This window comes from Poecilia reticulata, chromosome 11 (genome assembly GCF_904066995.2).
Source record: "Poecilia reticulata chromosome 11, P_reticulata-male-v2, whole genome shotgun sequence".
In the NCBI taxonomy this organism is placed as follows: Eukaryota; Metazoa; Chordata; class Actinopteri; order Cyprinodontiformes; family Poeciliidae; genus Poecilia; species Poecilia reticulata.
Window position 1 is genome coordinate 10,660,307 of NC_088840.1, and position 25,214 is coordinate 10,685,520.

General features: G+C 39.8%; 2 protein-coding genes across 2 annotated transcripts; one reads left to right on the plus strand and one right to left on the minus strand.

Annotated features, from left to right (window-relative positions):
• Positions 1–2,645: 2,645 nt before the first annotated feature.
• Positions 2,646–24,226, minus strand: satb1a (SATB homeobox 1a). The gene is made up of 11 exons (XM_081613030.1): positions 23,719–24,226; positions 20,897–21,114; positions 20,584–20,760; positions 20,348–20,474; positions 16,968–17,091; positions 15,577–15,688; positions 14,700–15,238; positions 11,701–11,898; positions 10,595–10,750; positions 6,190–6,390; positions 2,646–5,471 (listed from the first exon to the last, which is right to left on the minus strand). Exons 2-11 carry the CDS (start codon positions 21,096–21,098, stop codon positions 4,584–4,586), a joined length of 2,724 nt encoding a protein of 907 aa, XP_081469156.1. The 5' UTR covers positions 21,099–21,114; positions 23,719–24,226; the 3' UTR covers positions 2,646–4,583.
• Positions 11,905–13,369, plus strand: LOC103472220 (histone H3). The gene has a single exon (XM_017307654.2). The coding sequence runs from the start codon at positions 12,256–12,258 to the stop codon at positions 12,664–12,666; it is 411 nt and encodes a 136-aa protein (XP_017163143.1). The 5' UTR covers positions 11,905–12,255; the 3' UTR covers positions 12,667–13,369.
• Positions 24,227–25,214: the final 988 nt, after the last annotated feature.

Genomic DNA, 25,214 nt, shown 5'->3' on the forward strand with positions numbered 1-25,214 from the left:
AGAGAACTAGGTGGTCTATGTTTTTCGGTTTTTCCAGAACATTTTATGTTAAAATTGTCCACAAGTTTACGATCAAGGCTCATCCTAAAATGATTTTTCTCCCTATTTATCCTGTCTAAAAGTCTTGTCCTTCCACTCTTGTAAAGAAATTCCTGGATCATTAAAGGACTTGGTTACTCTAGGTCAGTACGAGCCACGGTCCTTCACCACTGATTGTTAATTGACATACCTATTCAGAATCTTTCTCCTCATTCTTTCCATTCTTTTATTCTTTCAATGTATAATCAATATAATAATATTTAAAGTCATGCATCCACCCAGGGGGGTAAACAAGTTCAGGAAGGAAGTAAACCTATACATCTTATTGATGTATTCTGTCAGTGTCTTCGAGATGCTGCTGTAGTGATGTTTCAGGAATAAGACTCTGCAACGTTTTATTTGCTCAATGTATCTAATCTGTTTCCAGTTAGAACCATGACTTTGAGAGGTGACTCCTGTCCTGGCCGTTTATCACTCTGTTGTGAACCTCTGCGGTGAATGCTGAAGGTCACATTCTAAGGATGCCACAGCAGGACTACGTCATCTGCCAAAAAACAAAGGTGCAACCCTGAGGTTCAAATCCAGACAGTCCTGTCTTCATAACTACATGTTCTACACACAAACAGAATCCAGCCTGCTCTGGATTTTTTGCATCACATGGACCCAATAGCCAATAACAAGACGCTGTGCCATTTGAAACTCAAGTTTGAAAATAATTTGATTTTTGATTTTTTTTTTTTAATCCCCATAAATGTCTTCTACGTGTAACTTCAGCGTAATTTTCACAGTTATTTTAAACTCCCTCTGCCAAGTAGGCCCAGCAGAGATGATGATACCGTGTATCAAGAAGGACTACCTTCCACTAAGACGAATGTCTGTTTTTAGCACTTGTCCTATGAAACAACCGGTATCTTTGTGCCAGCTTGATCTCTGCCATTTCTGAGGTCAAACGAGTCAGGCCGATGTGCCTTTTAAAACGGCTTTATCAAAATAACGCCTCCAAACACGAGGACACCAGCAAATGGCCGCTGCAAGACAAAACTGAAATCTCTGATACTTCCTACAGATAATCATGTTACACATCATTACTCCTTTAAATGTTCCCGATGCTCCGCGTGGTGGTTAGAAGCATAAATAATGACCGTCGTTGCTATTGCCATCATTATCAGAGGCAAGGCAGTTCAAGAGTGCTATTATCATCATTATTACAGCTAATATCACTGATGATGAGGCTTTCATGACCTTTCGCTGGCCCTTGCTAAAGTATTGTCATGGAAACAGACGACAGCAAAGTGCACGGCATTGCTGAATTACTCTGTGAAGCTATTTATGACCAAATGGGGCTTGAATGTTGCTCTCGTCTCTGTACACTAAAGAAGCGATGGAGCGGCGAGCCTGAAGGAGAGACGTGTGAGAGTCGGGGTGGGGGGCGGCATGAACGGAAGAAACCGACCCAAGAATAAAACAACTGTTCCAAGACTTGAAACGAGAGACTAAAGAGGGAGAAAGCGCTGAAGGCACTGAAGGGCATGTGACCAGAGAGACACAAATACTGTTTAATGACTGAAAACAATGACACCAATTCACAGAAATACCAGCAGCCATGTAAGAAAGAAAATAATTGGTGCTAAGGAAATAAGCAGAGCATTCTATTCAACTGTTAAATCCCCAATAAATCTTCATGAGCACAATATAAATAGTCCCTGCTGAACGGACGTCATTTGAACCGTTTCCTATTGTGATCCAAACGTTGCGACTTGCAGACTGTGCTGCAAATCGGTTGCTTCGCAGCCTCTTAAATATGACCAAATGCAAACCAAGCTGCACTTGGTGGCAAACCCTCATAAACATTTATAAGAATAAATGCATATTTTATTGTAACTTCCACAGGGGAAAAAAAAAAAATCCACAATTTGAGAGTATTTAAACTAAATCATTGATGGCATAATGAATGATGCCCCTAATAATCTTTTTTTTTTTGCAAATAAACATAGCTTTTAATGTGTAGTTAATGTATTTAAATTGATCAATATCTAAGTACTTCTTAAATGTAATCCTCAGCTGTCCGCTTGTTGTTGATGCGAACAAATTTGTACTTAAAATCAGATCAACAGATAGTAATAAATAATTTGACATAAATGTGCATCTTTTTGCAACACTGAACAATGAACGATTTAAATAAAAGCATTTGGTATGCTTTCGACTTTTGTCTCATTAATTGTAATTTGTTAGCCGTCCACTCAAATGTCAGGATGGTATCTGTGGAAACTTTAAAAGTAGACTATCGCTCCAGTTAAAACATAATTCGAGAGACTATGCAAATTCATGCATGGATAAGTATACTGTGTGTCAACTACAATGTGTTCATAAGCAAACTGGTTCTTTAAGAAGCACAATAAAACAGTAACTGGCCTTTTGGTGTCTTCAGGAAAGACACTTTACTTGATTTTTAAAATTCCTCCTCAGCACCATCGTAAAGTTTCACGTTTGCTTTACGTTGTTTTACTCAGACATGTTCAATCAAGTTTTGTTTTTTTTAATGTTAATTCTTCAACCTTACAGGAAATATGTAGGCCTGAATTTTATTGCATCAGTCAGTAAACATATTGCGAGAAAAACAAAAATCAACTTTTAATAAATTAGACAAATTAAAACCAGCTCACAAGAGTACCTTCAAGTACATATTACAAATCACTGTGAGGGTAAATAATGAAGAGGTAAAAACAGACAGAGGAAGGCAGTGCCGCTCTCAAACAGGCATTATTGGTCCCTACAATTCTCGACAACTAGCAACAATTTACTCCTTTTAAACATTAAGAGCTTGAGGTTTGTTGAATTGGTTCACCTTATTTGACAGATATACTATACACACATCACCCATTTACAAACATAAGTACACTTAGTCACAGTTGACCTCCAGTGTCAGGGCAAAAAATAGCAATGGCAGTTTTAAAAATAGGGTTAGATAGGGTAATATGTTAAAAATAAGTCTAAAAAAATTAGATTTCTCTGTCAGATTAGCCCCAAGTTTTTATTTATTTTAACATAAAAAGGTATCTCATGCTTTATAGCAGCATTTTAATAAACATGCATCCTTTTTTTAGATCTGCAGGTGGGGTTGGAATAATTATCTGACTGCCAAATTTGGGCCAAGTTTTAGATATTGTACAGCTTCACTTTTGATGATCAAATTTTCTATGGCAGGAGCTGAATGTTGAATCAAAAAAGCACAAATTCTGTTTGCAAAACCTTTTAAACAAGCCAATATCAAGCCGTGTACTTAATATTGGCGTAAAACGTGACGGCAGGAAGATTACTGCAGTCGCTTCAAATTAAAAAATACCCTTCGGTTTTCAACGTCTTGTTTCTGTTCATTTTGAAATCTTTAGGTGTACAAATATTAATAAAACTTGAAGTATTGTTTGTCCTTTAGTTTGAATATGTAGTGAATATCAAAGACTTCAAGTCCCACTCTCTTATAAATAAATAATTTGTTAGAATTTCACATCTGATAAGTAAAAAAAAAAAAGCTGTGATGGACATGTTACAGAAATTTAAAATATATGTAGTATTACTTCAGTGTTCTGACAATTAAATGTTGCAAATCAAAAATTAAACATTGAATCTGTCACATGTAAAAAAGTAAAAATACAAATCAAACCTGGTTTCCTTTAGTATTTATTTGATTACCTCATATTTCCAGCGCTAATGTCTTTCATGAAATTATTCAAACAGCCACTGTGGCACTAGAGACAACCTGCACAGCAAATCAACTAAAGACCAATCACCCGGAAGCAGCTCCAAATGCTATCTTTGATGCACTATTTCTGCATTTGTTTCTTTATTTTATTTATTTCCACAAATAAATACTTATTTGACAACTTATTCGCGTGTCGCACTGTGAAAGTTTTGGCACTTGATAGGCGAGGACCAGAATATTTTTAATTACACTAATGCATAAAGCCTTAGAGTTAAAAGCGGCAGTTCTTTCCTTTTAACGTGACTGAACATAGAGTTTCTAAGAGTGCAATACAGTCCTAAAATACTTCAAGAAAGTGCAAAAACAGGAAAAAAAAAATCACAGCTAGTTTTTGACATCTCTTAGTGAGGATTTATCCAACTACTGCACCAATAACACTGTAACAGAAAAAAACCATGTATAAATACAGCAGAGCATTTTTAACATGCTTGAAAAGTCAATAAATGTTTACTGTATGTATTTTTTGTCCTCTGTGGGATCAACTCTGAAATTTTTGTCGTTTAAACACCTGCGAGAAAATATTATCCAGATGTGGTTGCAACAACAAAGAATGTCCAGACATCCATATATGTACACTTTCCAGAAGTTATGTCATATGCAGCCCAAGTAATATTCTACTGTGTGTAACAGCACATGCCTATTATCTTGTATCAAAACACAGTCAACTTCATTGAAAGAAGATGCAAGAGCAGCCAAGTTATTAACTCGTGGATCAAATAAGGATTAGATCCGTTAGGTGGCTCACAGAGAAAATATTGCTTGTTCTAACCAGGTTTTGGATGTCTCAGATGTAGCTCTCCTGCTCCTCCTTCATTGGGGGAAATGTCTGTGTGGCAACATCCGATTCCCGTGAAATAGAGACCTCACTTGTTGCGTCTCTACCGATTCTCTCCACCTCGATCACTTTCCTTTCTGCCTTCACAGTGACGTCCGGTTCCTGTGCGGTTAAGTCTGCCACGAGTAGGTCTGGGTTCAAACGGACTTGCCGGCTGTCGTGACCGTGCGCCGGACTCCGGCTGTTGTCTCGGCTTTGCTCCAAGTCCTGGCTGCTGAAGAAGATGCGGATCGTGTCTTTGGGCAAACCCAGCTGGGCAGAGAGGGTGTGGACTGCCTCTTCGTCTGGGTAGAGGCCAACATCCCGGATGAAGCTCTGCAGGATTCCCAGGGCGTCATTGGATACCGTCAACCTGTCACCTGGGACCTCTTCTTTAACAATTATTTTATTATCTGTCCCGGAGCAAACTCCAACCCTGCCATTGTTCTCGCTCTTGATGGCAGACCTCGTCGCGAACGTGTTGTTCTTGACATTTTCACTCCTGCTGTTGTGACTAACGTCGCCTTGACCTCCCAGGCGTATGGTCACATCCCTTTCCTGCACATCACCCTCTCTACCAGTGCACCCCACTCTTCCAGTAACGCCCCAGTCCACACCTGGATTATAAGCGTTTTCTCTCTCCCCTTCGGCCCATTCCTTACTGTCTTCCCTTTCGTCCGCCCAGCTGGGTCTGCTGTGCAGTTTTACTCTGAAGTGCCCCCAGGCGGCCCCGGCCTCAGACTCGGCAGGTGATGCAGCGCATGGCTGGGGTGGAGACAGCTCAAGGCCTGGCTCAGGCTGCAGTGGGTGATGGGGTTGAAGATGATGTTGCTGAGACATCATGCAGTTGCGTTGGTGCTGTTGAGACAAATACACAGTGATAAAGAAAAGGAAGAAGAATATACGATTATGGATGGAGATGCAGTGGTCAGAATTTTTTGCATCTGACTAAACAGTCCTAGTTGCAAATGCAAAAATTAAGAGACAGGGAACTTTGGTAAAAAAAAAATGTAATATATACTGTACAATTTGGCTGAAAAACAAACAGTTAAAATAAAAAAATAAATAAAATAAAAAAAATAATAAAAAAAAAATTATATATATATATATATATATATATATATATATATATATATATACAAAGAAGTGTGCACAGGTGCACAGTGGACTTGGATCAACTAATATTTTGTTAAAGCACTTTCTGATTTAATTACAGTACCTAGTCTGCTTTGGTAGGAGTCTAACAACATCCCAAATCTTAACTTTGTAATATTTGCCCTCTCTCCTCCTTATAAAAGTCTACGTCTGTCAGTTGGTTGGATTGTGAGATTTCTTGTCAGGAACCTACTTTAAGGTGGATCCACAGATGAGTCAGATTTAATTCAGCTATCACAACAACTAAAACTTTAATTTTCCTGTAATACAAGTCATTCATTAAATGATCAGGACATGTGCTTTGATTAAAAACAAATCACCTTCACCTTCAGATTTCTAGCAGCGAAACTGAAAGGTTTATGCCTAAACTGATTAGTATTTAGAACTGCTATCTGTGTGTGCGTTACTGATGTCATCTTACCAGAGCGCTGTCATTGCCGAGCATAGTGAGCCTTTCGGCGCAGTGCTGGGAAGTCATGCTGCTGCTCTCCTGCTCATAGATAGCATCTCGCTCGATCTGGGACAGGCTGAGGAATCGACGGATCATGCACAGGTTCTCCCACAGCGTTCGATTCTCTGGGCAGGGATCCTCCTTCCACCTCAGAAGCTCACACAGCCAGCCCTACAAAACCGTACGACGACATTGATGTGCAAATCTGTGCAACGGTTCTTTTCGGCTTAATATAATTTATTTTTTTTTTAAATCATGTTTATTGGTGTTTCTGTTCATGCTTTTAAACTACAATTTTCCAATTATTGTTATTTTTCGAGGTGTTTAGCCAGCACTGACCTCAAATCCAATATGGCCGACTAACATAAACAGTAAAGAACGTTGTAAATAAACTAATTTGTGCAATTTCTGGTGGGCTATATCTTGTTAAACTAGTTCTATGTATAACATTTGTTTGTAAGCAAACTCAATTTGTGTCTGAGTGCATAAAATATCCACACAAAAAAATAAATAAATAAATACAAAAAAAAAAAAAAAATAATAATATATATATATATATATATATATATATATATATATATATATATATATATATATATCAGTGATTCTTGAGAATAGGGACAAAATGGGTTTTAATTTTCCCATAATTTTTTTTTTGCTATTTCTCAACCTGATGTATGCAAATATGACAAATAATGTTTTGGAAATGTAAAGATGCTAAGGTACAGGCTCCCAGTTGCAACATTTTTTAAATTTTAATCAACCTGACCCAGAATGCTGTCATCACCATCTGACAAAAATAAATAAAAAATAATTTTTAATGACCCTATTAGTGATATTTTTACTCATTTTGCAGACAAATGCTTCTCAAAAAACAAAAGAAATATTATTTAAAACAAAAAACAACAAAAAGTCCATCTGACGGAGTTGACAGTTCATGACGGAGGTGAAGAACTGAAGGTGGTGACAAACTAGTGAGTAAAAAGAAAAACTTGATACATGTGAAGTAATGCAATTTATGTAAAATACATTAAAATGAATTAATTGCACATTTAACCCTCCTGTTGTCCTCGGGTCAAAATGACTGAGATTTGTATGTGTTTTCCCTATACACAGAAAATGAAGACAACAGGAGGGTTGAGATTTGACAACAATTTCACTGAAAGAGTCATAAAAACTGATGGAGTTGACATCTGACGGAGTTGACAAAAAGCCAAACTATCTCAATTTATATGATGTAATTCTGAAGGAGGCCATGTTGTAGCTCATCAGGTCCATGAAATATTGACATTATACCAAAATTAAGCTTTTATTTCACAACATTTCATAAAAGTTTTGTAAACTGTCAGTTATGGTGTTGACACATCATGGTTGTGACAAAAAACTTAGGAATAAAAAGAAGAAAAAACTAAAGAATAACATAAGCTAACCAGAGCTAACTAGCCCTCTTAGCAAAGGAAGAGAAAGGAAGTTGTCATGGGGTCCTGAGAAGTTCTGGTGCCCCCCAATAATGCCTGATTATTTTACATTCTTTTCATTTCTGACGGTGTTGACAAAAACTAGGGACAAATTTCAATGGATTTGGAAAATATATAAAAATGATTTTTAATTCAATTTATTGATACTTTTTATTTATATGAATACTTGTACTTAATTGTCATAATATATAATTTTAGTATTTCGTTTATTGTTTTAAACTATTATAATGTATTGAGTTCTGCTCCTGGACAAGGGCTTTTACAGGCGTCATCCACCGACTACAATGTTTAAAATAAATAAATATTCAGCAAATACCTGTAAAATATACATTGTTGTGCTCACATGACCCAGGTTAGTTTAGTCAGATATTTGAAAAAATTATATTTGGTGTACATTTTATTCAAATTTTGTGCTTTATCCATAGGACCTGTTTTGTCCCTATTCTCAAGAATCACTGATATATATATATATATATATATATATATATATATATATATATATATATATATATATATATATATATATATATATATATATATATATTGACCAATTTTGCTCACATTTAGTGAGGTAAGACACTGATGTTGGATGAGAAGGCCTGCCCTGACGGCCTCTGCTTTAATTCTTCCACGTGGTCAAGAATGGACTGTGTGCTTATCGGTTAAGTTCTTCCAAACCAAGTTCGCTCATCCACACCTCTGTGGACTTTTTGCACTGCTTTGTAGTCATGTTGGTGCGAGGAGGCATCATCCCTGCATGCAAAAGTCTTCATACCTGCTGAATGTTCTTGCATCTGTTTCATGTCGATAACTGACACGTCACCATATTTTTGAGGACTTTATGTAACAAGCACAAAGTAGCACTATCAAGGCATAATGGAAACGTATTTAGTAATGTATGTCTTAAATTCACTTCTTTGGTACATTGGTACATAATGACGTCTTTGAGACTTAATGCCTAACCTTTAAGGTGATTTCATATCTGACATTTCATGGGTGTTCAGGTCTGACATTTTATGAATTTCATATCTGACATTTATTTGACATTTTATCCTGTGACCTGTTTGCTTGGATTTGTGAGCATGCTCAGATGGGGTCTGTACACAGATTGCGGGTCTGGAGAGAGGGGACTCTGGGACTTTATAAGTTCAGTGGTTTGAGAAAGGGGATGCTTGCTATCCTCCGACAAATCTGCAACCTGCAAGTGTGTAACAAAGACTGAACTTCTCATTTCATCTTTTCTTAAATTCTTACTTTCCACATTTCCAAAACTGCATGATGCCCAGAATATACCCAAGAAGATAAAGGAGAACACTCAATGGTTTCTGAAGCCTTTTTTGTTTTACAAATAAAATCTGAAAAGTGTGGTGTGTATTTGTATTATGTTTTTTTTTTTTTTATCAACTCAGACTCCACTTCCTGTCCCTGCCAAAGAAAAGCCTTCCCACACCATGATGATGAACATTCAAATCAATAACGCATTAAAGACGTGAAGACTGAAGGCTGTTAGTGGGTATATTTTCATTCATTTAAGGGTACCTTAATAAAGGAGTGAATACAAATGCACACCACACATTTCAGATTATTATTTGAGAGCTTTAAAAGCACTAGAACTAAAATCTTTTCCTGTTTCTAGGTCTAGTTTCTCATTTTCTTTACACATCAACTAAAAAAAAAGAGCTTGTTGTCTTACTTACAAAACGTGCAAAAAAGGTGAATTTCTTGGTTCCATGCCACTAATCCACTGAAATTCTCTCATCTGCCTTAATTGTTTCGGCATCACAGGAGAAGAAACTTGTGAGTGGCAGATTGAGGAAAATGAGGAGCATAAAGCCCAGTTTTATTCATGAATGGCAACATGATTGGAAGCAGGTTTAATCGCACACACACGCACACACGCACACACACACACGCACACACGCACACACACACACACACACGCACGCACACACACACATACACACACCTGGCTGAAACCCAGTTTCAGCACTGAAAGCCATCCAGATGCACAGTGCAGATAGGAAAGAAAGATTGAGCATGGTTCTGTCTGCCAACCAACTGGGCAAATTAGAGAGAGGAAAAGAGGAGGAGATAAAGCAGAAAAAAAGTGGAAAAGAGAGAGCAAACTGCACAAACAATATGGAGAAAGTGAAGGAAGATAAGAGGCAGAGGGGGAAAAAAAGAAGGGAAATAGAACATTGGGGGTCTTAAATATCCGTACTTGCATGACCACAGGATGACCTTAGAAAGAAAGAAAAAAGACAAAGAAAGAAAATGAAAAAGAGGAAGAAAGAAAAGGAGAAAGAAATTAAGACACAAGGTAAGCGAAATGGAAGAAAAATAATATAAATGAAAAAAAGAAAGTGTAGTTCTGGTGTAGAAGGAGGGAAAGCGAGACAGCTCAAATCCCCCCCTTTCTATGAAGGAAAATTATCCTCAAAACAAAAGGCAATAACAAGCTTATGGGGCCGCCATAAAAATGAGAACAATAAACACTCGAATCATGCCCGCGTGTGCGTTTGCATTAGCGGATCTGTGCGAGTCTGTGCGTTGGCGCAAGTGTGTATCGGTGCGTGCGGTCTTACTGTACGTCTGTGTGCGTGAGCAGGCAGCGCGAGTGTGTGCACGTTGACTATTAAAGCGATAATTTAGGACACAATAGCAGTCTGATGCACCGACGATAGTCCTCTGCAGAGCACAGCTGCTGGATGATTATCTGGGCTTTTCTCCACACACATTAGCTATTTCTGATTTAAATGGGAGCATGTAGTTATCTAAAAATGCCAAATTTAAACATTTAATCAAGCAACAAAAATGAGCGGTTAAACTACGCACAAGTTCGGGATTAGACAAGCCCGTGGATTTTTGCTGGCAACGAGCGAGAGAGAGCCCCCTACCTGACTCTTGGAGACGGAAACTTTAGCGAACAGAGCCTGGGACACTTTGGCCCTCTTCATCTCATGATGGATCTCGTCATAGATGGAGGCGCTGACGTTAAGAACACAGCTGTCCGTCCTGAGCCCTCTGTCGGCTGTAACCGGTGACAGTCTCGCCTTGCAGGAAACAGACAAGAAGGAAGGAAACGGTTTCAATGCACACTGTGTAAAAAGGGAGTCGGATTTACTCTCGGAATGAGAGCAAATAAAATGTTATTAATTGCAGAGCTACAATTATGTTGATTTTTTTTTTTTTTTTCACAAAATGTGGGATTGTGCTCTCATCAGCAGAGGCAAGAAAACTACTTAAACTAGAAATCTGTGGGCACAAGTGAGGAAATGGTTGTTGTGATTCTTATCTTTTTTTTTGTTTTTGATAACACTAAACTATTAACTTAAGCTCGCTGTGGAGCTATTTTAGAGGGTATGCTGCTTTAGGCTTAGACTGTGGGAGGATTGTGGGAACAAAGAAGCCAGTGCAGCCGTTGCTAACTTTCTCCACTCTTTTCCTCAGTATATAGAGGGTACTCCTATGTCAGTGTGTCTGGGGCTCAGTGCTTCTTTTTCCTGGAAAAAGCCACAAACAGATACAGTCTGCTTCAACTTGGTGCGTTCTCTTCGATTATTGTTTTCCGTCTGCCTATTATCCCCCAAAAGAAAGTAAGGCTCCATCGTTGTTTCTAGGAGAGATTTTTTGTGTTTCTTTCACTGTCCAGTCCATCAGCCGCCCACCGATTGTTAGTCAGAAAGGCTTTTACCAAATTAGGATTGGAAAAAGAAAAGGTACAATGGTTATTAGTACCGTCACCTCACAGCGAGAGAACCACATGATTAGGTGGGCACAGAATATTCATGTGTGACTAAAGATGCACTTTAAAGGAAAACATAGGTGAATACACCAAATGCTTAAATGAATATCCTAGTGCTACTGTTTAATGTATGAGAGAGGATCAGAATAAGCGTTTCAAGAAAGTTGGAGAGAATTACATAATTTATAAGACTGAATTTATAAGAATTTGTAAGACTGGCTTTTGCTTTCGTCTCTTGGGGGTCTCTGGCTGACTGACCTGTGTGGATCTTGGGGGCGTGTTGCCGCAACTGGGTGGGAAACCGGTCATGCTCCTCTCCTTCTCCTCCTGGTACATGCGCTCTCTCTCGGCCTCAGGAAGCTGCAGGAAGCTGTTCATGGCCCGCAGGTTGACCAGCAGAGACTGGGAGGCGTGTTTCGGATCCTCCTCCTTACGCAAGATCTCTGAGAGTAAACCCTAGCAAAAATAAATGTAGGTTGATTGTTTTTTGTGTGCGTGTGTGTTATGATCATTTGTTACAAACGCGTTAATAGATATTTCACCTAAAAGAATGATTGGGTTTCTTTAATCCAAATCCACAGACAGAAGATTTCAACCAAAACATTGGGTCAAAAATTTTGATCCAGCTTGCCAGGCTAAAGAAGGAACTTGAAGGACGTTCTTTATAGAAAATCGTTTTAAAACTTTTCGGCTTGATCGGACTTCATTGATTCCCTTTGCCAGATGCAATAATAAATAGCCAGATGGCAAATTATTCTGTGTAGTATTCCGTTCACCAGAGTAAAGCGTGAAGCAGAAAAGCGAGTAAGCGCCATGGCCCGAACCAAGCAGACCGCCCGTAAGTCCACCGGAGGGAAGGCACCCAGGAAGCAGCTGGCCACCAAGGCCGCCCGCAAGAGCGCCCCGGCCACCGGCGGAGTGAAGAAGCCTCACCGCTACAGGCCCGGTACCGTGGCTCTGCGGGAGATCCGCCGCTACCAGAAATCCACCGAGCTGCTCATCCGCAAGCTGCCCTTCCAGCGCCTGGTGCGAGAGATCGCCCAGGACTTCAAGACCGACCTGCGCTTCCAGAGCTCCGCCGTCATGGCTCTGCAGGAGGCCAGCGAGGCCTACCTGGTCGGCCTCTTCGAGGACACCAACCTGTGCGCCATCCACGCCAAGAGGGTCACCATCATGCCCAAAGACATCCAGCTGGCCCGCCGCATCCGCGGAGAGAGGGCGTAAACACTCACCCGGCCTCCACACGGAAGGCCGGGTGAGTAATGACAATGGGTCGCATTAATGAACATTAATGAACATTAATGCGACCCAGCAATCCTAAGTAAACTAGCTTGTTTACTTAGGATAAAGTTAGCCCTTTACAAGCTAGTTAGCAAGTGATGCTAGTGTTAGTTATGCTTTACCTTCACACTTGGACCAAAAGAAATAGGTCGTAGTTACATAAAAGGTCAATTTAAGAGTCCTGGAGCTGAAATATGAATTGTCTATGTAAAAATACAGAAAGCTTTTCAGTACATATAAAAATTGTTTGATCGCTTAAATGTCCATTAAGGCTTTCCTATGAATTATCACAAATGATATAAATAATTTTTTCAACTTTGTTGAAATGAAAAATGATTTTTATTAATATTTTTTTTCAGATTTTTTTATATTTTTAAAATTACAACCCTTGAGACATATACTTGGGGTTTATCCAAACGGCGTAGCGGTTTCATTTGTAATGCAGCGTCTAGCTAAAACCAAGTCATTCACTTTGAACCGAATATGAACTGTTTTCTATTTCACCGGCACTGTTGTTGTCTTATAATGTGAGACACTACCCCATCAACCCATTGACAGGAGTACCTGCAGTGACTGACCACATCTGGAACATTTTCAACACGCATCGTGCAGTTTAACAATAGCGCCATACATATTAAAGTCTGCGCACAAACAGCAACCCTGTTTTTCCAAAAAGACAAAAGAAATAGCATGAGATGAAACGTCCTGCTTTCTCAAACAATGGAACACCATTGGAGACTCCTATAGCTAACGCCAGCTTGCAAACAGAAACGGGTCTTTGTGCGAATCGTCAAATGACAAACATGCCTTGTACTTTGAGATAGGGTTTTGGCATCATGCCTAATGCTTATGGCTGGCACGAGAGGACCCTTGGCAAACAGGAAAACATGGGGGTGGATAGCAAATAACAGCAGCGATTTATTATTATTATTATTATTAATAGTAATAATAATAATACATTTTCAGCCTAAGTTTAGAAATTAAAGATTTTGGGCCAGGTTGCTTTGGACACGAACACATGGTAACAAAGAGGACATAAGAAAAAAAAAAAAAAGAAGAAGACATATTTTCTGTCTGAGACATTGAATAAAGAGAGCAGGGAACTGAGTTGCCAGAGTGAAAGGTGGCATAATAGAAGGACAGCAAGATTGAGCAGGAGGTAGGGAGCGAGACAACATTTCTCTGAGGGGTTGTGATTACTTGGCCTAGCAGCTGCTTTACTGCTGGCACTGGCTTTGTGCTGCAGAGTGTTGGCACAAACACATACACAGAATCACACATTTGCAGAGGGAGGGGGGGTCAGTGCAGCAGAGGCGAGGACAGTGTGTGAACCGAGATGCCATAACCATTACTGGAACACCAACAGCAGGCCAAAAGTACAAAGTCTCGCAAAAGTGGCCATACCCCTGGAACTTGAATGTTACGCAGGGACGCATGTTTTTCAACCTTTTTACTGGTAAAAAAAAATAAAAAATTAACTATGGTATTTATATATATTTATTGCACCTGTTTTGCCATCGACTCTGATCAGCTTTCCTGTTCAAGCTGAGGAAAGGCGTACTTACTCCTATACAGTACCACCGCTCTTACTACGGCGTGTTCTGGCTGATGTTCTGGCATTGTGTTTCTTTCCATGAAACACAATGGTTTGCATTTTGGTTTGCAAAAAACTCTACTTTTGGTTTCACCTGACCAGAACATCTTCTCCAAATGCTTTCTATTCCCGATACAGGTCATGTCAAAATGAAAATATTAGGTTTTGTGATTTTCTTATAAAAATGGCTCTGCTGTGTATTCAGCAGAAGTTGGGCTGCTTCTGTGACTTATTAATCTTGTTGGGCGGCTTAGAAGTTGTGCCATCCTCTTTACATTTTAACGTTTCCAAAAATGTAGTGTAAGTATTAACATTTTATTTTCCGCAAACCCTTAACAGGAAACCGTGTCAGCATTCCCTGTGCACATCCAACTTACAATACCTGGGTTCTGTTAAAGGCCACTCGGGCAAAGATGGCTTGGGAGATGCCCGCTCTCCTCAGCTCCTCTCGCACATTCTGGTAGATGTCACTCGGTACGTCTGTTGGTGCCACTGAAGACATCGCAGCCGCCGTTTGATTTTGCGGCATCGTTGCTGGACACCCTCCAGAACCGCACTGCGCCTGCTGTGATGCTTGAGAATCAGAGGGTTTGGAAAAGGCCTTGGCAGGAGGCCTCCCCACTGGGGGGTGGTTGAGAAACTGCTGCGGAGAAGAAGAGAGACCCTGGCCGGCTAGCATGCGGGTAACGGCATACTGCTGGTTGAGAAACTGGGTCATCATCAGCTGCTGGTTCACCATTTGGGAGCTGAGAGGCTGCGGGACCAAACCGGGAGGGTGAAGACCGAGCGATGGCCGACCACAGATGTTGGCGACTGATCCATGAGGGAAAAGAAGGTTGGAGTTCTGATCGACTGGGCTGCTCGGGATCGGCTGCTGGATGTGAGGAATATCTGAGGATTGCTCAGAAAAGCACTCTATGTCTGTTGAAAAAAAATAATTAAAAAAAAGAAAACAAATGGGCTTATGTGTTGTCATAAAACTTCAGAAAGGCACTAAACTAAACATGAGTGTCAGAATGACTATTGTAAGCTCTGTTTTGGTCAACATGTGAGTTTTGACAAGACGCATTCAGAAGGAAAGAAGGATTTGATTCCTTAAAATCAAATGGACTCAAAATTGTTCAATTTAAACTGAATCAAATTAAACGAATGATTGAACACTGTGATATTAAAGAAAGATCAAGTGTAAATGCATTTTCTAAATAAATTAGCACAACGAAATCAAGATTTAAAATTCACACTTTTAGAAAAACTCTTACCTTGGTGGCTTTTGGACCTTTTGAAGTGCTTGTACCACCGACCAAACTCGTGACACTTGGCAGCCGAGACATTTGCATAGTAAGTGCTATTTACAACAGATGATATCATTCCCTGAAACACAGCGGGTGGGGGAGAAAACAAAAGGTATTTATTACATTTTGGGCGGCCTGAGTGCCTCAGCTGCTCACACATCTGATATTAATGAACTCAGATCCGTGTTATTAAAAAGACCCCCAGGTAAACAGCATAATAAAGACAGATGTGTGTGTCGGCGCGTGAGCTGGGCGCACACATGTACTTGTGCAAGCATGTGTGCGCAATCAGACAAAACACTAGAGGTCATCAGAGACAATGTCTGTCTTTTAGTAGATGATGTACTTGCCCCCACCCCCCGCCCCCGAAGACTATCCTGTGCACTCTTTACATCTGATTACATGTTTCATCTTCACATCTTTATTATAATCTGCCACTCACAAATCAGAAAGTGTGTGTGCGTGGTGAGTGTGTGTATGTTGGGGACGGGGGTGAGGGGGTTAGGAGGATGTGGGGGAGGAGGAAATGGTTCGTATCAGATTTTAAGGCTGCAGAGAAGAAAAGAATTTGAAATAGAGGCCATTTTTTAAAACTGAACTCTGTTCCCTTTGGCAATATAACATTGACTAAAATGATAATTAGAAATATGCATATGAGACTTTCACTAAATGACAAAAGGACCCTTTTATTTATTTATTTTATTTTTTTCCTTTTTGGCTGTTTGTGCTAAATTAAATACATTAAACACTTTAAATAGTCTATAAAAAATATATATCAAATGATGAACAGATAGTCTCATGAGGTGTTTGGTGAGGCTACACAGACAGACAGACAGACAGACAGACAGACAGACAGACAGACAGACAGACAGACAGACAGACAGACAGACAGACAGACAGACAGACAGACAGACAGACAGACAGACAGACAGACAGACAGACAGACAGACAGACAGACAGACTGGCCTCCAGTCAGTAGACAGAGACAGGCAGCAGCCTGGGCGGTATGGCTTTTTAAGAGATAGCCATCTTCCTTTATCCGTTTCTCTCTCCTGCACCCTGCCCCCACACCTTATCAACCCCAGCATCTCGACTTCCTGCAAATTTATTGGACCACATACGAGCTTATGAACACAGCCTGGCAAACACACAGAAACATGAAGGCCAAGGGCAACACATGCATATTCCTTTCGTGTTTGTCCTTTTCTTTTGTGTTTGGCTTGTGCGCGTGACTCATGTATGTTTTTAATAAGAGGTCCTTTTATGATTTAGCAAATCAAGAGCTGCGCAAATGACTTTTATTTTAGCCGTTTTTAACCGTTTGTGATTAGTTAAGGTGTGAGTTTCGTGCGTCGTACCTGGGAAAGTGGACACTCTTTGGCCAAGGAACTCTGATTCATGTCCTTAAGAAGCTCCTTCAGAGCATTTCTCACATTGGAGATGCTCCACTGCTCTGGTGGCAGGTCTTCCAGTTTGGGACAACTTTAAAAAAAAGAAAGAAAAAGAAGAAAAACACTAAAATGTTTTTAGTGCACTGTAGGTAGGCAGTTTGTACTGTAGGCAGGTAGAAAGAAAACATCAAGGGTTTGAAATTAACCCTTAAAAAGTGTGAAGACAAACACTTAAAAAAAGAAACACAATGTTCAATTTGATTCAAGAAGAAACACTGATTCAAAATTTCAACAAAGAAAGTTGACAAGCTGACTTTAATGTCCAATAACACTGCCATGTGAGGAACATCATCAAAGTCTGTATCTGCTCTTTCTGATGGTTTGATTATATAAACTGAGCAAAACCTGCTGATGTCCACTTGCTATGCTAACAGTAGTTAGCGCTAGAAAATTTTAAGGGTGTTGCGTAACTCCTTCTTGTGTTTTGTCCGCTGTGCATTTGCTTAGATTCTCATTTTGTCTCTTGCTTAGTTCCCTTTGTATTCATATCTTATTGTTTTGTCACTTTCCTTCAGGACTCTGAACTAAAGATCTTACTGGCAACATCATCTGTCAGTATTTTACCGTAAATTAGAGATTTTTTTTTTCTTTTTTTCTTTTTTTTTACACCTTAGACAAATCAGTCTTTTCCAAATTGGAGTACGGAAAAGCTAAAACAAACAAACAAACAAATAAAAAACAACAACCCTGCTAAAATGTCTTCCAATAATGTCCTGTATCAACTATTGTATGTCCATCAACATAGTCTTCATTTATTTTTCTCTTTTTTGGTAAGATACCCTAATATTAAACAACCACCAAACATTAATTTAAGTATTCACAGAAAAATATATGACATATTTGTACAGTTTGTGTTTTGGCATTGCTGTTTTATAACTGTATTATTCTTAGCAAGCTCTAAGAACCGAGGGAAATGCTTCTTAATTCTCACTTAATTTTTTTGTCAATTCAACAGCGACTCTAATGCCAAGTTTTACGTAGTCTTTAACTAAAAGAGCATCTCAATAAATCTGTATTTCATCAAATGTTAATTTGCTTGCTTCAGTAATTCAATCCAAAAAGTAAAACTCATACATATTCATTACACATACAGCAACATATTTCTAGTGTTTATTTGTATTAAAATAATGATGGCTTAGAGCTAATGAAATAATGAAATTTGATTTCTCAGAAAATAAAAATATTATTCAAAGCAAAAAAAAAAAAAAAAAAAAGGACATTTATGCAGAGATGTCATCCCATATAGCCAAACACAACCATGGAGAAGCCTGCTGACTTAATAGCTGTCCAGCAGTCACCGACACACGTTACACAAGGAGGGTAAACCATAAAAGGTCATTGCTAAGGAAACTGGCCTTTCACAGAAAGGTTGGAGTTGAAGTAAATAAAAAAAAAGTTATAAAAAGGCACACTGGCAGCAGGGGATAAAGTGTAGTGAAACAAAGCCTATTCAGGAGTTCAAGGAGATACACAGGGGGCAGGAACGGCTGCTTAAATCAGTACTTTTAAAAGTCAGCACACAGACAAAACTATCGCTTTCCACTTGGAAATCAATGTTGGAGAGTCTGAAGAAAGAGTAAAAAGGTACAAAAACCAAACAGCCTCCACCCTGATTACTGGAAAGGTATGTGTAAATGGAAGCCGAAAGCGTAGCTGGTGAATTACGCCTCACAGGCTGTCTTGGACACACTAGTAAATAATGACATTTTCTGGGATTCAGCATCTGGCTCTTTTGGAGATGGTAATGCCTGACATTTTATGGGTTCTCATAACCGGATATTTTATGAGCATAATATCAGTTGTGTCTTTTTGTTTTTTTTTTTTTCTTTTTCTTTTTTTATCCAACATCTGTCCTCTGACCTTCTGATTCCAGCTCTGTTCGGCGCCTGAGTACAGATTAGAAATGCAGGGCTGTGTTTGGCTGAGTACGACGGCTCGAGCATGAAAATGGTTCGGCCCCGTAAATATCTAGAGAGAATTGTTCACTTGGGTTGCGACTCCCCCATGGGTTTCTAGGAATCTTTAGCCTGCTATAGCATGGCAAAATACACAAACAAAACTATTTTGTTGACTCTACTTCCATTTAATTTGTAGTTTTTCCTGCTTTCTTACTAAAAACAAGCTGTTGTGCCAATTATCTCAGTTGCTAATGGATAAAAGCTAAACTGTTTATTAGGTTTAGTCTCTTTTGTTCCCTTTGCTGTTTTACTTTTGGAAGTTTATTACCCTTCAGTTTTTAATTTAGTTTAGTTAGGAGTTACTAGATTAGGCAGAGGGTTGAATTAAGCATTTTAACTGAAGGTTGTAGCATTTTGTTAATACCTTCTTTTGTATTTTGTCATATCTGAAGAGAAGGTGTCTGTCTTCATACTGTAGACGTGTGCAGGGCTTACTGTTTCAGAACATCAGCGCTGAACTTGATTCTTCATCTATTGTTCTATAGCGCCACACCTCACCAGGCAAATACTCATAGAACAAAAACTGAAAGACTGAAAGGTATTTGGCTATTATTCCCCGATAATCAGGCAGCGCCCCGACTTGGTAATGATGATTAAAATTGCTGACTTTGTTAATAATTGCCTTTGCCACTTATTAATAACCAAACCAAACATACTGTTTCACAACAGGTGTTTTCTGCTCTAAACTGGCATTATTCAGCAGGTCCTGTCCACACCCGTCACTGTGCGGCTCGGCTCAGTCACAAAACAGGACTGAATGAACAAATCAGGTCTGCAAGAGAGCATCATCAGGGCTGACCTTCCCTCCTTCCAGAACTCGTACAAGACTAGAGTCAGAAAACGGGATCTAGCATCTCTGCAGAACTCGCATGTCATGGACAGACAATGTTTCGATGTTCACCTCCCGGCAGGCACTGCAGCACAAATTGATACTATGTATATTTTCACTAATTCAACCATGTCTTCCTCTTTCATATAAAAAGACTTTGAGTTTGAATATATTTATATACTTACTGTATATCTAAACGTCTTTACTGAGAGCAAAGCAGTAATCAAATTCCTTGATTACGTGCGCAAACTTAGCGAATGACGCTGATTCTGATACCGTGCGTATAAAATCTGTATAAAACATGACTTTTACATTTCCAGTTGATTTATAGGAATCCGCAACGTTTGGTGATGGCTTCCGCTTGTTAAAACTGGATGATTTATTTATTTATTTACTTATTTTATACTCGTAGTGACTTCAAAGTAAGGGGCAAGGAGTAAGTGTCTGTCCATAGCTGCAGATAAAAATAGCTCATAGAATAATGTAACTTCATTACCTACCTGTTAAGCTGGATCTTCAGCGTAACAACATGGTGAACATCATGCAGCATATCAGCCACTGTCGCATAAGGAGTATTAGTCACAGAGGACAGAGGCACTGGGTTCCACCTGCCGACTTGGATCAGACCTACACACTCATACACGCGACAACAACAAAAAAAAGAAAAGAAAAAGAAAATTAAAATTGTACCAATGTGCCTGTGCTCTCTGTGCGTGTGTCTGTGTGTACTGCTTACCTTTAGCCTGCGCCACAGAGCTGTGGGAGTACCCCAGCGCCAGCAGGGCCATTTCTGTCAGCTGATTAAACAGCAGATCCCGTTTGATCAACACGAACTCAGCGTGCTCGTCTCTCCTCTCTGCTTCCACAGAACTTTCCTGATGCTCCACCACACAGAACACGGGCAGCAGGGTTCCTGGGGTACCAGAAGCACAGTACGTGCCGTAAGACGTTTGTGAACTTTCAGAGGAATAAGCTCGATTTTATGTTTTTATGGACTTAAAACTGTCCATAAAAGATTTGGACAGTTTTCGTCATTTGTGACCAGGTACCTTTGGAGTGCCAACTTGCTGTGGTGGGTTTCTGGGTTGGGCAGGGACTGTTAGGCAAAGGACTCCCTGGCCTCGTCCTTTCTGGGGTTGAGGGTCCCGCGTTGTGTTGCTCCAGCCGAGCCATCTTAGCTGGAGGGGGCCGAGAGTTTGCAGCCAGATCACTGAACTCGGTTTTCTTGATTCCATCACACAGTGGATCCATCTGTGGTTTCACACTTCTGAGACAGAGATGTTTGAACATCAGAATGAATGTAATTCAGCGTTCTTGGTGCTCAAAAAGCTGTGTATTCTTCAGATTTTTTATTTTTTTTATGTTGATTCAGGATACACGCATTGTCAAGAGGTGATATACAATATACTTTGGAAGCTTCTGATTAGTAAGTGCAGTAAGTAAGTACTGAGTAAAATGAAATTGCATCTGTGGATGTTTAAAAACACACGCACATGCGCGCACAGGCACCCACGCACACACACACACACATACACACACACACACATCTCAATCATAAGACAATCAAAAGTTATGCTGCCGTATCTGGAAAAGAAATGTGTAGCTAAATGTGAATTGCAACAAACAACTATTTTTCAGGAAAAAGATGTGTTTTGTGCTCCAGAGATGAAAGTGTTCTGTACATACAAGGAGCATCAAATGTTGTGGTTCTGCTGAGTGAAGCTGGCAAGAGAGTTGAGTAATTTACAGTCAGCTGTTCTGAACCAACGTGGGCTAAAAGGCCACTCTGAGAGGAAGAAGCAATTGCTCCAAAAGCAGCTTCAAGAAAGGTTGACTACAGCTTGCAAATGCATCCTGAAACAAAGAGACATATCCAGACTTACATACGGAAAAACCTTGGAAAGAGGTTCATATTCAGCTGTACAATAGGTTTGTTCTTGCTTCTGAAACTCTCCTTATGTTTGAGTCCATGCTTTAGCTGCAAGTAGTATGGAATACGTTTGACTTTTACAATAATGGGGCATAGCAGCCGCCACCCACTGGCACAGATAAAAAAAACCTCGATAAAGTGGACCAATCTTCCCAAAGAACAAGATTTCCCTGTTGTCCATTTCTCTGTCTGCCAGGAGTGAGCTCAGCCCAGAGTTTATATATGGTTGCCTTCATGCGTAATACGATTTCAGCTCTGGAGTCAGCTGTCCACTGCGTTACCTACAGCTGTATTTCAAGCTAGTGCAAAGATGACCAGAGTCTTGTAGCAAGGTTACACTCTGTTTAATTATTTTAATGTAAAAATCAATGAGCCTCATAAAACTTGTGGGAAGGAAACAGGGATGGAACTGTTTCCTTCCCACCGAGAAACTTATAAAGAAAAAAAAAATCAGGAAGGCAGGATAAAAAAAAACGAGAGCTAATCCCCAAAATTGGAATAGTTCTGTAATACTAATAAAAATGTGTCTATTGACTGATTACCTAAACAAAAGAAGCACACACGACCAACATAAAACAGCCAGCATCTGAAAACCCACACTCCACTCTGCACAGTGATTCTTAAAGACAGGTTTAAGAATCAAGAGATCAAACTTCGCCCAATTAAAATTGATGAGTTTATGCTTCATCTCTCAGAAGGATAAAGGAAGTGTTTTCTATGGTCTTGTAAGTTCTCATACCAATTTAAATCTAAACAGGGAAAGTAAAAACGAGTGGTGATGAAACCAGGATTTAGAACCGAACCGATACCAAACATTGTGCTAAGGTGATCAAGGTGGGTTATACAAATCTTTTATCTTTTCTATTAGACTCAAACACCTGGAGAGTGAAATTTGTGCCTAGTCTTCTTTGTAAAATGGGCCAAACTTGGTGAGACCGAAAAGGACATCATCTAAGCATCAGCTGTCGGGTTTAGCCACAAATAATTCTCACTTGGATTTACATCTGGACTTTGGTTGGACTACTCTAAGCCATGAATGTGCTCTAGCAAAGCTGAATATTTAGGACTGTTTTCCTGTGTCGTCACCGTTTCAAGTCTTTTGCAGCTCCTCACATTTCATCTTCTTACATGTGTTTACCTTCATCCATCTTCCCATCAACTCTGACCAGCATCCCTATCCCTGCAGATGAAACGCATTCCGAGTGCAAGAACCTGCCGCCTCCGTGTTTTATGTAAGGTGTTAGCTTTTCCCCATATTTAGTATTTTTGCATTTGGTCCAGAAGCTCAACATTGGTCTGCTATGACCAGAGCAGCTTCCTCCAAATGTTTGCTGTAGCCGAGTGGGAATTTTTCCCATACAAATACATAGCTTGTGTGTCTCTGATCATATTTAATTTGACTGTGTTTTGATGTTTATTTTCCCTTCTTGAATTATTTTATTTTTTATTTGAAAAGATTTGTATTTTAGAATACAAATACTTTCAACCACAGACACTAAACACCTAGTACTTTTTCCTATAATAAATGCAAAATAAACTGGGAAGTAAGAAATGATTTGGGGGAAAAAGACAAACTATAGAATTACTGATTTGAATTCATTGGGTTTCTCTGCAGCATTGAGAGTTTAGAGATCGTCAACCAAGTAATGCATTGAATGAATAGTAAATTTGAATTCATTTACCTTATACTATAGACACGTCTAACTATCTTTTTTTTCCTCCGGAACGCGTCCTTTATACTAAAGGTTATGACCTTCATTCGGCTTTTAGAAAAGCCGCTGCATCCGACTAAAGTCCGGCTAAGTTTCCAGTAATACACCCAGGCGTCACCACCAGGCGCGTCGCTGTGCACAACCCGACAGTAAATTGAGTTCAATATTTCGCATCTCGACGAGCTCCGATTGTTGGCGTCAGATGAAGTTTGATCGAAGTCAAACCAACCTGTTTGTGCACGACCCGAGGTCCGATCGCTCATCAACAACCCGCTCCCGCAGAAATCATCTCTGTCCATGTGTTTCGGTCGCTTCCACCGATCTTCAGCTGAGGAGCAGACTCGCGTCTCCCCGGTGCACTCTCCTCCTCATGGGTCCCTTTTCCTTTCTTTTGAATCGAATATTCCCCGGTTTAACATCGAATGTTTCCCCCCCGGTGCCGCTTTGCTCCTCGGTTGAACGGTAAATTGGGTTCGGTACAAGTTCAGAACGACCTCCCGTCACCCATCCAGATCACCGGGACTTGCTCTATCTCCCTGCATCAGGCTGCAGAAAAGGGAACAATGCACTGCAAGGTTCCTCCGACCTACCTACCTACCTACCGACCTACCACGCTCAAGGCTCCACACCCGCTGACTCCAGGACAGTAGTTGTTGGTTTACTTCAAAGCGCGAATACGCGGAGAAAGAAAGAGAGGAAGAGACCCACTGCCCCCACCCCACTTCAACACACACACACACACACACACACACTCGGAATTACACAGAAGCAGCTGCATTAACATATGGTGTAATAATGAATTCACGCGCGCGCGCCGTAACTGTATTAAATGTGACATTTGCGCATAAATCTATTTATTATTTTCTGCTGCATGCTGTTCACGCTCTGCTCATTGTCTTTAGGGTGTTGGAACCCTCCACGGTAACAAACCGCAGCAGGGCAACGTGGATTTTTTTTTATTTCTTTAACTTTTAAAAGCTTATTAAATCTTAATCTGGCAGACTTAAATGTTGAAGTTGTTTTTGTTTTTGTCACCAACATTTTTCTTCTGATTGGGAGTAGCGTTAAGTAATGTTGCCTTCCAACCCCCAAAGGCTTAGAGCTCATTACCAAATATTTATCGTGAAAATACGCATAAACTACTGTTGGATTCCCAAACACACACACACACATATATATATATATATATATATATATATATATATATATATATATATATATATATATATATATATATATATATATATCTTGTTTCCCCATTGGTTGTTTAAAAGAGTAGAAATGATTCTTGATGTCCCCTTTATTATTTCCCATCAGAAAAAAATTGAAATTAAAATTTGCCTGGAGGATGAGTAATTTTGGGCTTAACTTCATTCTCCTGTCGCACACATTTAAACACACAACCTCACCAATGAACCTATCTGCAAAACTTCAAACCGCAGCTCAATAAAAAAAAGCCTCTTGTCTTGGTTACCTGGAGGTGACCCAACATTTCAAGAACCCATGTTACTTTCTGAGATACCAGTTTGGATCCAGTTAGATCCTGGTTTGAAACTGGTGCTTCTGGAGGGGAGATTTCTTATCCTAAAGATCTGGTACAGCAAGCACCATCCTTATGTTTTACTTTATTGCAGTTTGATGCTCCCAGAGAGAATTTACGTTGTCGGAAAAGAGAACTGCTTTCAGTAAAATTGGCCCTTCAACATTGGAAACTCGGCGTGATGA